Source organism: Varroa jacobsoni, unplaced genomic scaffold (genome assembly GCF_002532875.2).
Source record: "Varroa jacobsoni isolate VJ856 unplaced genomic scaffold, vjacob_1.0 scaffold_752, whole genome shotgun sequence".
Taxonomy (NCBI): domain Eukaryota; kingdom Metazoa; phylum Arthropoda; class Arachnida; order Mesostigmata; family Varroidae; genus Varroa; species Varroa jacobsoni.
Genome location: NW_019213654.1, coordinates 22,888 through 43,492, shown reverse-complemented (window position 1 = coordinate 43,492; position 20,605 = coordinate 22,888). Strand labels below are relative to the sequence as shown.

The following is a 20,605-nucleotide window of genomic DNA, read 5'->3' as shown; positions in this document are numbered from 1 at the left end:
ATGGGCAGTAACAGCAACGACAGCTGTACCATTATTACGCAATAACGTATCGTTCCACCTACTGATGTTTTTGCGAACACCGCACCCGAGCAGCGAATAGCGAAGATTTTAGCTTGACTCGCGATGAACCCTCACAGTTGCTGCTATTGTTGAGGGGTGTTTCACTGACTCTCCCACACCAGTGCCGACTAAGGGGGCTTGCGGTCCACTACCTCCGACAGGCGTAACGTAAGTAAACGAAATTCCTTTTCTGATAGAAGCATTGCATAACTTTTGAATTACCCGCCTGATTTAGCGAAACCAGTACGTGTTGATCAATGCACCTAATAGCGATAAACATTTTTCGAGGCATTGTTTTTGCATTGAGTGTAATACAACAAATATAACTTATCATGTGTACAGTTAGCGAACGTTCTACTGATTAGACTGGACACTGTCAGTCTGTTATGTGACATATTTTCTACATGAGGGCAAGCATATTTCAAAATCTAGCTAAGTTGCGCCGAAACAAGTTGCATCGATCCATAACGGAAACGCCACAAACTACGTGCGCGATCGTACGAGGCACGAATAATCTAACGAGTTTTAACTGCCGCATCTATTCATCAGTATTGGACGAGTATAGAAAACTGGGTTTTATCAAAAAAATGCGCCAAATTATCGGAAATTTTTTAATGCGGCTTTTTTTTTTCATTTCTACTGACGCGCCATCTTGTTTAGTAGTATATGATTCTGCAACAGATGGCCGTCGCTGCCTCTACAGTGAGTGTCGCGAACGGTACTTCACTGACGCTCCATTCTACCTGGCAGCGACAAACGGCAAAAAACGCAGGGATTTCTTACAAGCCCAACTGAGCATTCATTTACTTACTCATTATTTTCATGTTGCTGTTTGAACGCCACAGACATCGCCAATATCAGCATTACCAGTAGTAGCCTATGATCAGCTAGTAGGAAATCAGCGCATTCGACAATTTTTTTTTTACCTTTTTTTTTTTTTGCATATTTAGATTTTCGTCGAAAATCGTAAGACAGCATAAAAACGTAGCAGACACTATGTTTATACATATATATATATTTACATATTATGCGATAGCCAAATATGAATAATATGTAACATCTCAGTGTACAAGCATTAATTTTATTGAAAAATTACCGTTGTGTTTTAAGTTTTGATAATTTAAGTGCGTATATCTGTAACTTTTCCTATTTTTGCTTAAACACGCGTAGGCTTTGATTCTCTCTGATATTTAATATGCGGTGAACGATTTAATCTTGACATGCTGAAACTCGTCAGAGTTTCGTTTGATCAAGCCATACACAAAAAAGATTAAGGTTTGGGCTACCATAAGTTCTATTAGTCTAGAAAAGCGTTAAATTATCAGAGAAGCAGTTCAGGACTGATGGGTTATCCTGCTAAAGGATACATTGCCTTTCGTTCGTAGCACGGGTAATACAACGCACAAATCTGCTCTCTTTCAAACGGGTCTTTCTATTTGGCAACCGCATAACGTAAATCTCACTAGAATTAGATGTTCTGCTAGATAATTTCCTTATCGGCATAATCAGAACATGCCCGGCGCTTTAAGTAAACCAGAGGCCGCATGTCTGATGACTGTTACATATATCAACGCTGATATAGCAGCCTGCTGTTTTGTTCTTACTAGACTTGGGTATCATACAGAGAGAGCACGCAAGTCTGTACGTTAGCACCCTCAGAAGCTCTTTCCTTAGCATGCCGAGCATACAATGTTTAGGTGAGATATTATGTCGGTCTATCCCGCAGATACTAGCTTCCGCCGTTTCCATATGAGCCGCTGGAAGGCGCATCGAAATGCAATGATAATCAGCGATGCATGATAAGTTCTGACTCTTAACTGTTTCGTGGATCCTTGGGGTCGTGGGTCCTTGGGGTTGGCAAGCGCAGTACTTACTTTGATTCTTCAGCTAACAAGCAGGTACAGCGTCCATTGTGTCCATCTAAAATTCCAAATATTGCGCTTCCGGTACTAAAACTTCCAACTATGACTGCTAGCCAATTGCATACCGAACCCGACTTACCAGATTCAGCCATAGCGAAGTTATCGATAGAAAGCGCTTCTTTTAGTTCCTCTTTCTGTAAAACAGGCTTACTACTGCGCTAGTCAACTTTCAATTGAAATCCTTACAGCTTTAGCTGAAGTATGTGTTTTCGACCTAATGCAAACAATAGTAAAAGAAATTTTCGAATGATCAAAAAAGTCAAACTTCCGCTCTTCTCAAATCTTCGCATATAAAGCATCGTTGTCATATAATAATATTTTGAAAACGTCATCCCTTTATGGATTCCATAGAACCAAGACTGTATAACGCCGTTAGTAACTGCTTAATTAAAGGTTCTTTAAAATAATAATAAGGTTAATTAAAGGGTAAGCATATATAATTGATTGGATTTTGTTTAACAACTTTTTTTTGCAAACGAAAAATATTACCATTGCTTCATTCTCAATTTCTAGATACCTAGTAAATCAATTAATGAACAATTACTTGGGTTATCTTTTGTTTAATGTTCATTTGCAGGGCTGTTAGTCGCACCATGGCGGAGCTGAACAACCTTCGAGTTGTCCTCCTAGTCTCATGTCTTTGTTAATAGACAGCGTCACCATATTGTTATCGTTGTCACTCGTCGACGCGGGTTATTACCCTTAACTAGTATCCTTAAATATAAATCGAATATATCGAGCACAGGTCTTCTAAGGTGTTTTATGGTTTGGTGATTTTTTTTTTTCGTTTTACAGTTTACGGAATAGTTTTATAGTGTTGCCTATATACGCGGGATAGATGTTCATTTACGCAGGCTAACATCTCATGGTAGTTCAGTGGCTAACGTCGAACCTACCATACTCGGCGATAACAAAAATTTCCCGCAAGAAACGCGTCTAAGCGGCCATCGTCCGTTCAACGAGTATGATTTATGATTCCAATTGCCTCGAGGGTCAAAAGCTAACAGGCGATCGTAACGAAAAAGTCACGACCAATGCTACTTTGTAGACAAATTACGGGACCTCGCGTGCAGAACACGTGTCAGTCCATTGCTCTAACAAGACATTTGGAATAGTATTTCTATACAAACAATTTGTAATTGTAATAACAACGAGAGTGGGCACGTGTTGCGCTATTCTCACGAATTTCGTTCAGTCAAGAGAGGACTGAAAGTGAGAACAATGAAACGTCGTAAATGGGTTCCCTTTCGATGTGATTTTTGCGTTCATATCATTAGTAAATGTTTTAGGATCGCTACGATAAGCCACGAACACGATATGTAAAACTCAGACGTTAGGCATTTGTGTGTTTTGCGTGAAAAACGTCAAAGTTCTGTGATTGTGGCCTTGTAATTTAAGGGCAAATATTTTGCCGTTTGCAATACTGGATCATGTATTGCTCCTAACAGGCAGATACGTTTACGTCAATGCTGCGACGTACATGAAGTATAGTCGTTGATCGTACGTAGCCGTTGTTTTAGCGATGATTCAGCTATTCGTGATACTGTTACTTCAATAGCGAATAGTTGTACCTCAATACATCAGCTGCTCTGTGCTGTCCGTATTGCTAGCCTTTTCGATTCTAGCAGTTTGTCAGAAAGGATTTAGCGAGGTGCTACCTCAAACGTTTCCCCAACTTTAACATAGCAGTAGATTTATGTCGGAAAGTCCTGTCTACAAATTCTAAAAGATCGAGACGACATTATTAACTTTTTGTCATCTACTTCGATTATAACTTTTCCTATTCGATTTGGGGAAATTTTTAGAAAGCCTACAGTGCCCGAAGTCGGGTTGGCCTACTTGAATTTTTATTTCTTAGTTATTCAGCTCTATCGTTCTATGATTTCCAGTAGTCGAGGCTGCTGGCCATTTTAGTGGATGGCATTGTTAAACCCATATGGCAATAGGGTTCAAGCTTATACGCCATTTGTTGACAAAGTAGCTGCGCGTTGATTCGAAAATAGCTTCGAAGATTTGCAGTTCGATACGTAAACCGATTGGCCAACTAATTTAACGCAGCAATGAAACCATCTCGTCATGCTTGTTAAACGAATCTGCATATTGACGCAGTGGCAACGTCGATACCGAACGTCTTCAATCAATAATATTTCATCAAATCTTCGATCAAGTGTGCGTAAATGAAGATCGTAGTACATGGCGAAGAATCGTATTTAACTTGTTTATATTTGAATCGGCAATACATGACAAGGGACGAAGGCGTCGATAGCGGAAGTCCTGTTACGCCACAGACCACAAAGACAGCGTCCATGAATGAAAAGTAGCCGACCTTAGCAACCGTAGCGGCCGGATCAACGGCAAACGGCCGTCCCTTGCTATTTGCTGAAAGAAAGTTTGCGACAGACGCTAATGGCCTGCGGGTAACTGCGGCATAAACGATTTGTTCGTCCGACCGACCGACCGACCGAATATTATCGACGCCCTTTGCACTGTTATTCTACAGGGATTATAATACCATACGCTGTAGCGACAATCGACGTAGCGGCAAAATCAACGACGGCAGCATCGGTCGCAACGACACAATGGATGTTAGTGAAATGACTTTTGTGATAGTCGAAAAAAGAAACCTCATACTAGAATGCAGACAGACATACGCTTTGTTATGGTCTGTTTCTCCACTGAAAGTAGCACGGCGCTCCGTCATTCACAGAGCTGATTTAGCAGAGGTAAACCAAAGAAATGGTTTCCACATAGGTAGGATTTAACTAAGCTGCTACTAGCGGCATTTTACTAGCTTCGCGTTACCGGCATTGATTAGAGGTAAGTAAAAATTGTTATTATCGAAGGACATAAATGTGCTACGTTGAAATGGTTAGTCGCGTCGCTGTGCTTTAGCTAAACTAGGCCAATTAATTTGATGAGAGAGATCAATTAACTGCTTGATCGAGTAGTTGATAAATTTTTCACTTATTTCTGTTAAACCAAGTATGTTACAGGATTTGTTTTTAGACAGGTTTTCCTTATTAATTCCGTAACAAAAATCCGGCCAGTCTATAGACATGGAAGTTAGCAGGAGGTGGGGGGTCAGGGACGGAATAGCACTCTGATCCTATTCGTCCTATTTTTCCCCTCTTTAGAAGGAAACGACAACAATAAAGCAGGCGACAAAGAGCTTGTGATTTCCTCCCACTGTTTTACCGGTATCAACTTTACTCGTCGCTACTATACATCTGCCATTTCCCTATTACTCTAAACATTGATAGTTCTTTACTTGTAAAATTGTTCGAACGGTGTATGTTTTACAACACTGATGGCGGCCCTTATAGGCAAATAACGTATTCAAGCACTTTTGTGTTGATTTTGAGGAAATTCGAGTAGAAATCACACAACACTTACAAACTTCAAGCGGATACGTTACAGATCATGGTGTGCGCCAAAAACGATGAGAAACTAACATGTATTGTGAGTCACGCAATCACGCAACTGAGTTCTTCGTTGAAACGAGACCGACGAGTATAGCGTTATAGCATACGACATATAAAAGATATGATCATTTGTTCAAGATGCTTGACAATATGGCTTAAGAAACAAGTGTCATTCCTTGACGAACCGCAATCTAATTGCTGATTCATCCTTCCACAGTCGCTTGGTATTCGGCATTTATGCCCTTTGTGGCCGCCCATCACCGGCCGTTGCTGCAGTAAGATACAATGATATGCAAAAAGTACGACACCATAGCCTGTTTCGTCTTCTGTGGTTCTTAACAAACCGAAGACCTTGGGAAATTCCGCCAAGGTAGCAGATCTTCGGTTTGTTTTGGTAGACGCTTTTCGTTTTCACCGTTAGAGTTGATGCAACGATATAACAGGCTCATGCGTACAGACACGCTTGGCTACGGCCATTAGCTGCGAAGGCTGATCTAATATGGCTGTTTGGGCCTCACTGTGAACAATGCGAGCTGTGAAGGCCGGTGAGGGTTTCCAAACAACGGTAATCCTTAAACGTGTTAAGCAAGGTCACCGACAATTCTATAGGATAGTGCGTATGACATGCTCGTAGGATCATAACAGCATTTGGCTAACATTTACTCGAATGTTTCCGGTACATCGTCTGCCCTATTCAACCCTTATCTATATTGGCCTACTGTGTTAGGTACATATCGGATGGGGAAACACAAAGGAGGCGGAGCGACTGCTGCCAATATACGAATCTACGCGCCAAACGAACGCCGATGTTTTAGAAGGAATATCGTCGAACGACATATAAAATTGACACGCTGTTGATTGCAGTTTGCGAAGAAGGATTGTTTGCAGGCTTCACAGGTGGAACTATTCGATGAACTTTGACTTCAGTCAGTATTTATTGCTTGTTATTCGTACCTTCCGAATACGTTTCGAGTTGGTGCTTCCAACTGTGACAGAAAATAATCCTAAGCTTATGTGTGACAAATACAAATAAAAACAGTATGTCGTGACTTCATTGGATGAATAATTATAATTATGTTTCACCCGTATTGGCATTGACTGGATAGGTTTTAGATTGGCGCAGCAGGTCCATGTCAAATACTGCTCGTAGGGCTGCCTGTGGCAAATCACCCATTGTCATTCTATGCAGGATCCTCGAAACTCGCAAACGATTATGTGGTACTATTACCTCTTCACAGGGTGTGTCAGTTGCGCCACCTATAAGGAAACTGTGACTAATATATAAATTAATTAATTTAGCTGGTATACACTGTAAGTCGAAAACGAACAGCATGAGGGATTAGTCATTCGTGACTAATTGCATAGCAGCAATAAAAGCCCTAGAAGCATTTGGGTTTATTCCAAGGAAAATAGCGATACAGTGTTTAGAGAGGGGTTCGAAAGAACACCAGTTTGTCTACACTATGAAAAACCCCAGAGATGATGAAATTTAACAACAAAATCATAATTTTGATATGGCATGCATTACGGTTAGTAAGAAAAATTAGTTAGTCCACCCGGTTTTTACAGCAATTGACAAACGTATAAGGCCGGAAGGCACGTTGAATCAACTGTGCGCAGTGTTGGTGAAAAAAAAAAAAACAAAAAAGTTTGTTCACCACAACACTCAAAAAAAAAAAACGTCCAATACGTATTTGTTGATAGTGTTTACGCATCATATATCTTGCTCATATCATGAGCGCGAATCAATCAAGGCAGATCTGTTCGTTGTTCATTAAGCAGCTAGAATAAGCACAATGGATTACTGAATTACTATATAAGGGCTTCGTCTTTTTAGCTATTTTCGCCTATGTTTTGAAATAATAAATGCGATAGACCATACCTCAAATATGTCTCCCACTCGATGCGCCTCCAGGGCATCGAAGAAAGGCAGATCGTTCGTATAATAGTCAAACATATTTTACTAGAAACACCATATGGCCGTATAATTAGTTTCCCTTGCTCAAGCCCGTTTTATTTAGATAACAGCGAAGCCCGCGCTATGGCTTCGATCAGATTCGTTGGAAAATACGTACGTATAAGTGAAGGTTTAACTTCATAATAAAGGACGTAGACAGAACTCAGCGTATCTGTGGAACAGGAGTGAAATATGTTCAGTGAATGAATGAAAGGGTCCAAGAAACGACAGAAAACATTTAATGCGCTGTTCTTTGGTCCGAGATATGCCCAAAGATATCCATATTTATATTTGAAGTTTCTAGTTAAATTTTTATTACTTCGGTCAAATCCAGATGTCCTCTTTCAAGTTACTCTATATAAAGGGGTAGTTCTGAGGAGAAAATATCTAATTTCTTTAAACAGTAGTAATTACAGGGGTGCGCAATGACTGACTACAATTGTGTAAAACTGTTTCTATATTGTTAATTACGATGCAAACACTTTTCTCTGAAGGAATTAAACAGAACATACGGATCCTGATGGCCTGATGGTTGCAAATATAAATAAAAAAAAAAACATTTCTGCGTAGCATCTGCGTCTGCTGCCGCTATTTCCTGTGTCGAAGCTTTCGACCCCGTTGTTGCCCAAGTGGCCCCACGTCAAAGTAATGGCGGAGCTGATGTTAGTCCCTCGTTACGTTCGAACATTGGCGGCAGGATATGATTGTCTTTGGTCTTAAATTCTACCGAACGCTCGTCCGGCAATATTCATCAAAGTGCAAAAGCTACAATGTAAACCGTTTGGCCTTTGGGTAACTCGTGAAAGCCGATTCGAGACGCCTTTCCAATGATCATATTCCGTTCCCTCAACTAAATGCAGTTGGATACTACATATGCATACAAAAGTTCACGAGGCGTACGCTATAGCAGGGTACAGAGTTCGAACATAAAAAGGGCAATTTTCTAATGACTGAATACCATTTAGCCCGAGATATCGGCGGCATCTAAGACAAGTTTACCTATAATAGAACATTTGCTGCGTTAGTGTATACTTCGAGTGTTTGACGCCAGCTAGCGTAGTCTGGTATCGTATTTACTTAGAAACGCTTAGAATAGTAGCACGTTATACTTGAAAGTTTGTATTTGTGTTACTGTTAACATACACATGAATATGGTGTATTTGCGGAAAATGTCATTGCTCATAAGATGACTCACCCTTTTCAAAAGATAAGCAACACTATTGCCATCGGAAACTTTTGGTAGGCGCTGATTAGAGAACACATAAACTTTGCACGGATATAAATTTCTTGTTTACGGATTAGGGTTTATGCTAGGCGTTTGGTAATCAATCTGGAAACGAGCTCATACATATACATGCAGTAATTGCAAGCCCCAATAGACACCTAAGCAACATCTTGTAGTTGTCAGATGTTGTTCTAGGACGTTTCAAACGCAGAATGATTTATGTTTACGCACCGCACTTGCATTCACACAGACAAACATCAATAGGAGCGAAATATCATTTCGGGTCCCACATATATATATATATATGTCTTCCTTTCCGCTAACGTTGGTTCTGCTGCCTGTGCTGGAAGTCACAGTCGATTTATTATCTTATTATATCTATCTGATTATTTGGGATAGTTCGGTTAGCTAGAGCAAACGAAAGGGGGGAAGAGATCATCCCTAAGTTCCAGACAATTCCTACAGGTGCGGACCGGGAAAATGTCGTTTTACATTTGGTGCGAGCATATTCATTCGGCAGTGAACGGTAGAGAAGAAAAGAGGAAACAGAGACCTGTCAAAGGCAATAATGTTATCAATATGATAATATCGCCATAATGTGACGGAAATCTATAGTGCTTATCTCGGAATAAAAACATCTAAATAGTAGGATGTCTGTAAGTATCAACAGCAGAACATACTGACGCTTAGGTAGAGTAGCTTGATCCGTTTCAACTTGGTCTGTCGGAACGGTTAAATGGATGAAAATACTTACTTCGATAGAAGTCCACTAGTCTTTAAGGTGGGTAATGTAGTTGTTAAGATCGAGATACATTTACTGGCTTATTTATGATCGTTCAATAACGTCCAAGTCAGCGACGTATTTCGACAAAATATGTAAACAACTTGAATGGTTAGCAGTAGGCGCACCCTATGGAAAAAATCCTGAAACATCAATTCTCCTTTAGCTGCAACGCTACGGTTCGCGATGACAGCCTTTACTCTACTGGCATAAAAGATCGTTACGCAAGGGTAAAACCGTCGAAGAGTCAATGGGAAAATTCGAAAATGTTCGTCCTAAGCAGACAATACGTTATGGCGTTCAGAATTATTAAATGTCACAAAGTACATAACGCGCTGGGTATTAGACCCGCTATTCCGACAAATCATTTCGGCAGCCACGCGAGCTTTCAGCGTCTGCTTGTCAGCTAATAGCATCTTGGTTATCAGAGGCGTTGATCGGAAAGAGCCTTCCGCTATCTTTTACGTCACATCATCTCGCTGTGAGTTTGTTTTCGACTCACGATTGCCTTACCTGCGCCTAGCGACAGGCGTCTTTTCAGATCCCTGAACTGTCTGTTCAGTGCCGACTAGGATCCGAGTGAACGATGCCCTCAAATGTGACAAAACATTTCGATCGAGTATGAGCTTGGGTATACCTGACAAGGCTAGCGCATAGCTGCTTTGCTAGGACAAATTCTGCGCGAGAAGCATGCGCAGATAGATCACGCGATGAAAAATGCGGGCTACCAAGTCTTTTTTTTTTGCATTTTGAAAAAGAATATCTGACGTATGAGGCGAGAGGAAACACAATGTCACAGACAATGCAAGCCTCGTCCTATTTTGCCACAGTCGCTAGCACATTTCATGCGATGCTCACCAGGGCCCAATGCGCCCAAACGGGGCAAATAATATCTACTACCTGTAGGAAAGACCTTTTCATCATGTGCAACGTTTGTTTGTGTGTATCTGGAGCTGGCATAAAAAGCCGTTCTAAGCTACCTGTTTAGCAGAAAATGAAAGAGATAGAGCTGTTGACGAAACGCTGTTTAACGTAGGTTCATCAAGACAACGTCTATCAACAACATAGATTCGCCATTGCGATATGGGCGATACTTAGTGACTCAAGGCGGTGGGGTTACAGCTGAACGAGGAATAGATATTGACAAATATTCAAGCGGAACCTTTTTTGGAAGCATTTGTGCAACTAGAGACTGTCTAGCCGTCAGATGTGCGTGGCGCTTTCTTATTGTAACCAGGAAATTTGTTGAAAAGTAAAAAGCCGAAAAAACCATTTGGCGCCATCCGGCCCTGACGTGTGTTGTGTGAACGTTGATTTAGTCCAATAAGAATCTATCTACACCTGCGCACCTCTCAAACGTTACACGAACTTGGATGCGTCAGACCGCGATTTTTAAGTTCAGACAGCTTCGTTTCGCCTCGCCAGACCTTCTGTCCGTCTGAGGCCACTTAAACGAGCCAAATTATAAACAGCCCAAATGAAAATTTCAAGGCAGTAGGTAGCACTGTTTATAAACCATTCGGAACTGATCATCTAGGACACCTTGCCCTATGGCGAATTATGAAATAGACAGACTGACGCTTCTCGGAAGATGGTCCGCATTAAACGCTTGCTAAGCAAGTCGTAAAAGACTTTGAGATGAATCATTTGCAATAAGACTATTGATGCTATAAATAATCTATATGCAAAACTTTAAAATGTATAGCTATGACGTATGAAGTTACGTTAGGACAAAAAGTTAATACCTGCATGTAAGAGCCTATGTACTCTTGGCTGTTTAAACAGTAATAGTTACGAAAGAATTTATTCACACTGATCCTGCAGCAGAATCGGACAACTACGCTTAACGGACTTGAAGATATAGACACTCTTTCCTACTCTCTATCTAAACAAATTATTTTATTCAAATAAATTTAGTCTTCATTGTAACACTAAGAGTGTGTTATAATTGTAAGACATTCATCTCAATTTTAATTAATAAAAATTAGACCAGCTGAACGCTAAGAGCACACGCTATTGATTATCAACTATAAATATAAACATTGTTTCAACAAAAATTCATTTTCAAATCGTGCCTGTAGATAAACAAGAAAAAAAAATGATGGCTTGCAGCTCTAGTCCGACGTAGTACTGCAATTATGATTTTTCCTAAAAAAAAAAAAAAAATCGAAATAATTGAGTAAGCGTTAAGCTGACGCCATCCCGAACCCCTTCCGCCATTCCCCCGACTGGCATCTACTATGCAGGCGTAGTTGCTCTCGAAAACACAGTTTGCTTCCTATCACCGGAATGGCTTCTATCGCAGATGGAAGGTTTGCAGGTGTCGCAAGCAGCAATAGTCGGTCATGCGGTATGATGAACAACTCTAGTATTTGAAATTCGGTAGCTATAATAGTGGTGATTATAACGACACTTACCAACCGGGACTGTCGACCAAATTTTTTCTAAATTTGTTTGCGTGCATAATCTACATGTTGAGTGATGCAATATGTCCAAATTCGCTCTTAGGGCGTGGTGGCAGCGTACTACCGTTAGTGATAATTCACGCGTCGTCTGACAGCCTCATCACAGGGGAAACGTTCGCTATGCATTTTGTAAGATGTATTTACATTCGTTTCAAGTTGATAGAAAAGCAAATACTGACTCATTTTCAATTTCAATGTAGTTTCAAAAAAACTTGCTAAAAGAAAAACTTTTCGAAAAATTGGCCAAACTCTCTTGCTCTCTGCTCTGTCTAACAACAACTAAACAACTGTCTAAACAACTGTCTACAGGCAATAATGGCTGTTGATTAAGGAGATGTGCTACACGGTAATTTCTGTTTTGTCTACTTGATAATAGTACAACAGTGGCGGGGTATTTTTTAGTCGTCGCCGAGTGTGACTCCCGTCGAAGGCTGTACCTCTTTTTTGTTTCAAACTTTCAGAGAAAAAGGCTTGAATAGTTGACCTAATATTTTGTAACGTATAAAAATATTCTAGAGAATATAAACAAAACTGTGTCTTTACACACACTTCTCGACTATATTAAACACTCGGAAAAAGACAGCCTCGTTCGCTTGTCACTGGGAGATAACAGCAGATAACAGTGTTCTTTTCTTTAGCAGTCTTCCAATGAATCTTAGTCAATTGTTAACTCTCATTTTTATATTGAAGTCTGATACGGCATGTCTATTTATAAATCTTTGCCAGTAAGCAATGGATTGTATATGAGCGAAGAAATCGATGACCCCTAATGTAACCGTCGTCCCGGAAACGTTTTGCGCTGAAATGATGCTTTGCCGTTTTGAAAGACGATGGTGGAAGGGAAATTAAGGCTGAAAAAAATTACAGAAAGGACACTTTAACACGCGCTCTTTAAGGACACTTTAAGCTCTCACTGAAGTTATGCGCATCCTATTTGTGCACAACGACACAGTGGCGTTTCAGGCCAAATCTGTGATACTTCAATACTACTACGAATAGGCTAATAACCAGCTTACTGTGTTTTCTAAAGCAACAGGGAGTCCTAAAACGTTCGATTACAGATAGGTGGTTCATTTTATAATTTGATTAAGGGTTTCGTAATGTCTAGTTCAGATAAATACAAGAGAACGATTTTTGATCAAGGCTCGTTTGTTACGTTACGAGCACAAAGAGGAGTGTCCTGCCAACGAGATGCGTCGGATATTGGCTAGAGTTTCTGTCCAAAAGGTGACATACGGGTTAGTAGGTCAGTTTGACCTACTAGTAAGCGACTGGTAAGCGAACCATTCCAGTATCAAAATCGTCACCAGATCTGCCCCTTATTAATCCAATGTGAGACCACCACATCAAAAAAATCAAACTGGCCCGCCTAGTTCCATTTTACTAACTCACCGTGTTACTACAGAGTACACTTTATAAAAGTACAAATTTAAGCCATACATTGACAGGCAAGTCCAGCTGGTGCCTAACTACCCACTGAATCAATGACATCTCGATACTAGCAAAAACTGAAGCTTTATTTTATACACAGAGCTTATCGGTTATCATAACATTGTCGAGACAATATGCTTCATGACGGTTAGTTATGGTTTCTTTATAGTTGTTGTCGTTGTCGGGCTGGCAGATATATTTGCATTAAGGCTTTGTTTCACTAGAACTGGTAGATAAAGGAATACGCACCTGTGTATAGATACCGTGTAAACTGGGTTTCGCCCTGCAGCAATGGATAACTGTGGACGGGTGCCTTGACCCAACTATTTTGCGTCAAAGGTCGTAAACAAAGTGCTGCGTTGGGTCCGCTTTCAGAGCAACGAGCAATTCTACTATAAACTCCAGTTAAGGTAGCCTGCAACAGCTAAAGCTGCCAGAATTAAAAGCTAAGCAGTGCTTTAAACTGGCAGCCGGCTTCGATGCTAATTAATTTGCCCTGTTTCGTGCTAAAAAATAGCGTTTGAAGTAATGATTTGACCGCCGGACGTAATTAAGAGCTACGTTACTCGAGTTCTGGTCGTTTGAATATAGAAACTGGCCCTTCCACAGTCTATCCATCCTTTGGCCATATATATCTCCTGTCCTAGCGGACTTACAAACGCTACCAGAAGGCTCAATAAAAGTTCGAAGTAAATTGCATGCTTTGCGAATGCGTTAATTGAAGATAGTTTCGATCAGAAACGAATTACTCCCGTGAAGACATTACATGTATAAGCCTCGCCTGTCCTTTTTCGTATCTGCTTATTGTTCACGTAATGTTTAGTAATGCGGTACAGGTTTCTTTTAATCACAAAATGTATTTACCGTTTGAAATTGATTATGTTCAACCTGTCGCCAGATCCATTATATCGTAGAGCTATTATCTCGGTCGTGAGGAGCAACGTCTATGCTGTTACATCATGCCAGGTATAGTGGCCACCCGATGGGCAAAGCAAGATGACACAACGTGAACCAATACGAGCTATTGCCACCATGAGAACACTCGTAACCGTGATAGTAATGCTAATGAGCCGAGCGCATCAGTACACTAAATATTATACGTATATTGCCATGTGCCTAATGAAATATATCATAACTGATAAATAGTACCGTTATCGTCTACTAGGCTTACTCGTCAAGTCTGTAGAATGTTCCATCTATTTGTATAACATATACATCACATTTTATTATTAAAAAAATAGTTACACTTCTAGCCAGATCAAAAACTACATCGAAAAAGCCAATATCTTACAACAGACGGCTTTTTCGGTGAGATAGACTTTTGCCAAAGGTGATACCTCGTAGAAGAGAAACCGCTTGTTCCTTGCCATTGTCAAGGGCCGGCTGGGAAAAGCCGAAGGCAAATAGGGACAGACGCCCCTCATAGCGAGCGCTTTGCGTACACTCAAGCACGATCTGTGAAGCTATTGACAGTTAGTTGAAGCCCATTAGTTCCTACACCTATTGTATGTATATTCGTTTTCATTTAGGGAGTCGTACAAAGAATATATCTGTCTAACTGCTAAAAGTAGTATCGTTGTCGAACGATTTCGACCGTTAACTAACAAAGGTACCGTAGCGAGCGCGTGGAAAAAGCAGCAAGATGATTGAAGGGTCACGACCATAGTGATCATGTAAATAAAACGATGTTAATGCTGACAGATATGTTATTGACGTAGCTGCAATGCCCTCCCCAACCTGCGGAGAGCCCGTATACACAAGTGTCGAACAACATTTCTGTTCGGTATCGGACGCGAAACGTTTGAAAATCTAACGCGAAGGCTTCGAGTGAACTGGGATGTGCGCGGCGTAATCGGAACGAACCTGGAAGATTACGCCGGTTCCACACGGGAAACATCTTTTAATGACGCAAAATGCAAGTGCTACATAAAAGAAATTTATATAAATAAGCTTCTTGTGCGGGGAAAAAAACTAAGTATCTCAGAGCAGAACAACGCGGTAATATCCTGAACATTTTCTTAACATTATGCTAATCAGCTATAATTGTAGAAAAAATATCCAATTGTAGTGACAAAACAGTAACTTCCCACCTTGACTCCTGTTAGCTATTTTCAGCCGTCTCAAGACTGCGGGACCTCTCTCCAGATAGTACTGAAGTAAGCAGGCAACTGCATATTCCATTTCTATCAAAAGGATATCAATAGTTAGTTGTATTGAAATCAGGGGGAAGGTACAGCCGACTTCTATTCATAAATAGGTTTATTGTTCGATATCAAGACGTAAGTACTCATCTAAGTGTTTTTGTTAGATTGTGGTGTTGCCCTCATTCCAATCTTTATGTGTGTATATATATATATTTCGCGTTTGCATTTCAATATTACTTTCATGTATATTATCGGTCTGCAACACTGTGCGGACCATATAATACTGCATTATATAATACGAGCAATTACTTTAAGCAGGGGCAAATACAAACAGTGCCGGTCCTTGGAACAGCTACGTTTGTTTGTCTCTTAGTTTTTAGTGTAATAACAATATATTTGTCGCTGTGGTCATTGGCTTTGCCCTCTCAGTAAAATAATTGCCACATTGACGATTGCCTAGTGACTGATATGCCATGCGTTTGTCTTGTTGATGCGGTAGATAGTATCATGGACGATCGAGATAATTCGCCTGATTCCGATTTGGTGACGGCGGAGTGTCCACGTCTGCTCCACTGATGGCCGACGACAGCCAAACGGACGGACGGACGGACGGATGTCACGGACACGTATCTTGTTATTATTTTTTGTTCGTTGTTCAGTGACAGGCCAAGTATGCACCGACGGCTGCGAGTCAGTGAACCGCGATCGGCTGTCACAGTTTCGACGGGGAGCTGGGTCCACGATTTCATTCAGCCATTATCGGCAGCTCGCAAAATGGCCGCTGAAAACGAAAACGCGGAGGAAAACCTTGTTTTGATGGCCGATGGCCCTACAACAGCAGCAGCAGCAGCAGCAGCAGCAGCAGTAGCAGTAGCAGTAGCAGCAGCAGCAGCAGCAGGGAGAAAAACGAGGAACAATCGCAGTGATTACGGTGGTACCAGCCCGCTGTAGCTGTTGTTGTTGGTTATCATCATGGTGCGCGTCTATACGTACGCCCCAAAACGTCGCCTGCTGTCGTTGCGTCTGCCGCCTCTGAAATCTCTTTGTTGTTACATAAGCGCAAAAATGCAATGAATTCTTTTCGTTTTCGTTATGATTCTTGGTGATTTCCGGCACCGATGACGATCTTTGTCTTGTTCTTCAAGCATGGCAACGGTCCTATCATCGTCTATTGCTCATCGCCTCCGCTTTACATCCTCTCCTACGCAGCTTAGTCAGTGGCCGTCGCTGTCGGCGCCACAACTGCTGGTACTCATCTTAGTTTGTGTCGTGTCTTTTCCGTTCGGCTGTATTCATGCACGCTGGACCGTGGCTGTAACAATGTCTAAATTACAATGTATTTACAGCAGCTACGGAGATAACAGCAACGCGGTTGTTCCTGCCATTGATGACGCTCATGATGTCGGCGGCAACTGTGATTCCTGCTTAACTTCAACTACGAACTTCACGTAGTTGCTGAAATAAGTTTCCTTTCGCTGCGGGATAAAACAGGCTACAAAAAAGTTCTTGTCGATGTAACGAATCGCTTTGCCCACCAGTGACATCTTACTATTGTTATTGTTATTGTCAACTGAATAGCTCGTCAGAACTTGAAGCATGAATTTATTTACTCTCACAAATTCTATTTCAAGCCAGCTAGGGACTGTCATCTATTTAGGGAACTATGCCTATTGACGTCTACTTTTGCGTGAATGGTAATACACAGCCTGCAGGGGCAAAATTTTAATGTGATCAAAAATTGAGCGAGATTTAATGATGTCTTCCGTTATTATTTTTATTGTTATGTCTTACTACAAATTATGACATCATTATTTGATATTGTGCTTCTTTCGGTTCGCTTTAAATACAGCTTGGTAATATTTGGCAAACCAAAATCCCGATAGCAGCTCCTTTCATGTAAACCAGCTCGGTAAAGCCTATTTGATCTATTACATTATTCTAAAAAGTCGTATATTTAGACGATATGCCGAAATTTAGCTACCAGATCCACAGATATGTAATACCTGACATATATATGTGACAAGTTAAAATTTCCGCTTCAAATACAACAAGACGTGGTTGAATAAAGATCACGCTTTCGACTACGCCGTGGTGCCGGTATTTCATCTTAAAGCCAGGCAAACTCTGCGCTAAAGTTAACCTATACTGGTTACGTCTTTTTTGCTCGTACATTAAGTCAATTCTTACATCATTCCTCGCGGCTAAGATCACAAATGGATTTTTCCCTCTTTGTTATGATACATACGTAATCTTCGCATTTATCGTAAATCAACGCGACGTGAACCTCTTATCTCATTGTTTCTTTGCCGGCCAACGCGACCATTGCGTCTGTGGCGCCGGTGCTATTCTCCCATACGCGGAAGTACTCAGACTAAACTGGCTGACTTATGTTCCAGATTCCATTACGGCATCTACATCCCTGCTTTTTATATACTGCTTACATAAATTCGTTTTTTTCCTTTTAACTCCGATTTTGTTATTAATAAGACGGGTGAAAACCACAAAGCGACCGGTAAATGCAAGGTTGACTTCACTGAAAGCATCTTCATTATGCCACGACATATATCTATAGGTACCTGCGAAAAAACAATCGCTACCGTCCACGCATAGCTACTGCGACTACTATTTAAAAACCATTGTCTATGCAATCTGAGTGGCTTTTAAGCTATTGTTTGTATACCGTTTTTTTTCAAGAGAGTACCTTAGAAAATTCAGTTTTAGTACCTACAGAAAACCAACTATTTTCAAGTGTTTTACGTAATGTACATCGAATTAAGTCAGCGTTCGAACAGGTTACGCATTGCACGCTTTTTTAACATGCTTCCCCACTTCTGATCGACTGATCAAAGCTATTTTCCGCTACTATTCGTTCCGTATTGGGATCAATAGCAACTACTCAAACACCGCTAGCACTACCTAGCTGTTTCCAAGGTACAACTTTGGTATCCTGTACATCTACATATTACCCTTACTAATATCTGTAAAAAGTAGATCAGGTACACGTCAGTGCAGGTATCGACAAAGATAATGGCGGCTTACTAGTTCTAGAGAGAACCAATAAGTTTGATTTTGAAACCATCAGTTGAAAAGATGCTGTTTTACCCTTCAGACGTGAAAGTTTTCATTGGACTTCAGTGGCAGCGCCTCAACGTACGAACTAGAACTATCCAGGATTTAGGGGCTGCAACGACAATTGTTTTGAAACGCACAGAATATGTGGCAGTTTTTCGTCCAATGCGTTGCTTCAATTAGATCTTACGCTGATTTGTTCCAAGTATAAGACATATGTTGAGCCACTTATGACAAATGCAGCAACCCGACGTTATCTAAAAACCTAACAAATTACGCAAAACGCACTGGCTTCAAACTTTAGTGAAAGAAAAAGGGTCTAAAATCTCTACCAGTCAGAACTACACCAACGTTCGAAGGTTTCAACAAGTGTGTTTCAGGGGCAAAACAGTGATGTTTAACACAGGCGAGGTCAATAGCAGATCTCATAAACTATATTTGACTAAAAGTTAGCGTCAAAAGATGCTGTAGCTATTCCTATGATGGGTCTTCCGTACGTTATGCGAGCAATCACAAAACCATAGATGAACACTAACAACATGCCTGTTTTATGAGATTAAGACTGTGCTAGAATCTTTACCCGCATTTAAAGCTATACCGCTAAAGACAAGTTATGTCAGAAAAAAAACGACGCTTGATTAGTTACAACACTATATACCGGTAATGTATGCTATTTTAGAAGGTACCATTGAAGACGATTGGACCAAAATCATTCCCACCTCGGGGAAAATGTTTGCTTCTTAAACGGGGATTACGTTACAGTTTTTAAAAGCCACCGAGGCTCGATGAAGATAAGTGACTAAGAAATATTCAACGGCAAAATGGTGACAATATGATGAAACTTGATGTAGAATTTTAAGGAAGACTGAAAAAAGTTACACTATCCGTCGTTAACGACTTCATATTTTAAGATAGTCCCCGGGTGTCACGCAGTAAGCAAGCTGTCTCGTTTGAGTTTATGGCAGATTTTACATCTTGTAACTGTGAATTTTATCTCATCAAATAGTTCTACGATATAATAAAATCGAAATTCACACACAGCCATAAATAACCAGCTACAATGTACAACGCGGCAATGAATGGGCGTCATTTTGTGCTTTGTCATGATTTGTCGTTAGCAAGCATGACGTTGTGAGATATCATATGGGCAAATCTAAGGGCAAAGCGCGAAATGAACTCGCGTTGCGCCGTTCTCATTCATCTTTCAAATAGTCTATCACGATTAGGCTTGATAACCCTTATTTTTCTACGCTGAACGATTTTGAAGATATCGCTCCTTTCACAGACGCGCTGTTTGTTCCTTCTTTAGTCGAACATTTTGATGACGGAGTGCGAGTGCGAGGACAGTACCGCGATGGATACGTCTGCTTCTCACTCGTTAGGGTAAGGGATTCTCTCCTGTTTCTTACAGAACGCTTGTCCGTTGACGTTGCCACATCACGATGGCAGCAACTTTGTCTACACGGCTACCACGAGCGCTCTGTCGCTTTAATATGCCATGTCAACAGTCAAGACTTTCGTCACGCTTTGCACTCGATGGTAAGTAAAACTGAAGGCTCTTTTCGGACGTCAATAGTAGTAATTCATCGGATATTTATTGAGCTCATATAACTTCTAGTATCAGTGCAAAATCGGTAGTTGTTGTTTCCAGTAGCGATCATTCGATCATCATAATTCGAAGCAGATTATGCCAAAACGTGTTCCTGAGTAGCGTAGAACAATTTCAATGTTTTCCACTAGTGTGCAGTAAATTTTCAAAACGGCCTCATGAACAAGTGAAAATAATAATAAGTCAAACTTTTCGTAATGCGATGGGCTAAGCTGTGTGAAGTTATGAGAGACACTATTTTACAGAAAGTTCTCGACTACGAAATTCATAACATTCACTACTATATGGATACACAAAGAATACATGCAAGCGAATAAGGTAGCATAATCTAAAACGCTGCCTTTCCATAATAGACGCCGTTGGTTTGGACGAACAGCAAATTCAAATGCAACAAATTGCTAAGGACTTCGCTCTAAAGGAATGGCAACCTAATATGCGTCGGTGGGATCAAGAAGTGAGTTTTACCATATACGTGTTATGATTGCATTTGTTCTTAGAAAAGAAACATATTACTATATAT

The 20,605-nt window shown here is 40.7% G+C and overlaps 1 protein-coding gene across 1 annotated transcript in view; it reads left to right on the top strand.

Annotated features, from left to right (window-relative positions):
- The first annotated feature begins 9 nt into the window (after nt 1–9).
- Nucleotides 10–20,605, top strand: part of LOC147753090 (isobutyryl-CoA dehydrogenase, mitochondrial-like) — a 23,175-nt gene continuing 2,579 nt past the window's right edge. The window contains exons 1-3 of the mRNA XM_086969528.1: nt 10–228; nt 19,786–20,015; nt 20,439–20,539. Of these exons, the coding sequence (XP_086825654.1) occupies nt 19,919–20,015; nt 20,439–20,539 (198 nt within the window). The 5' untranslated portion in view covers nt 10–228; nt 19,786–19,918. The remainder of the gene's footprint in view (nt 229–19,785; nt 20,016–20,438; nt 20,540–20,605) is intronic.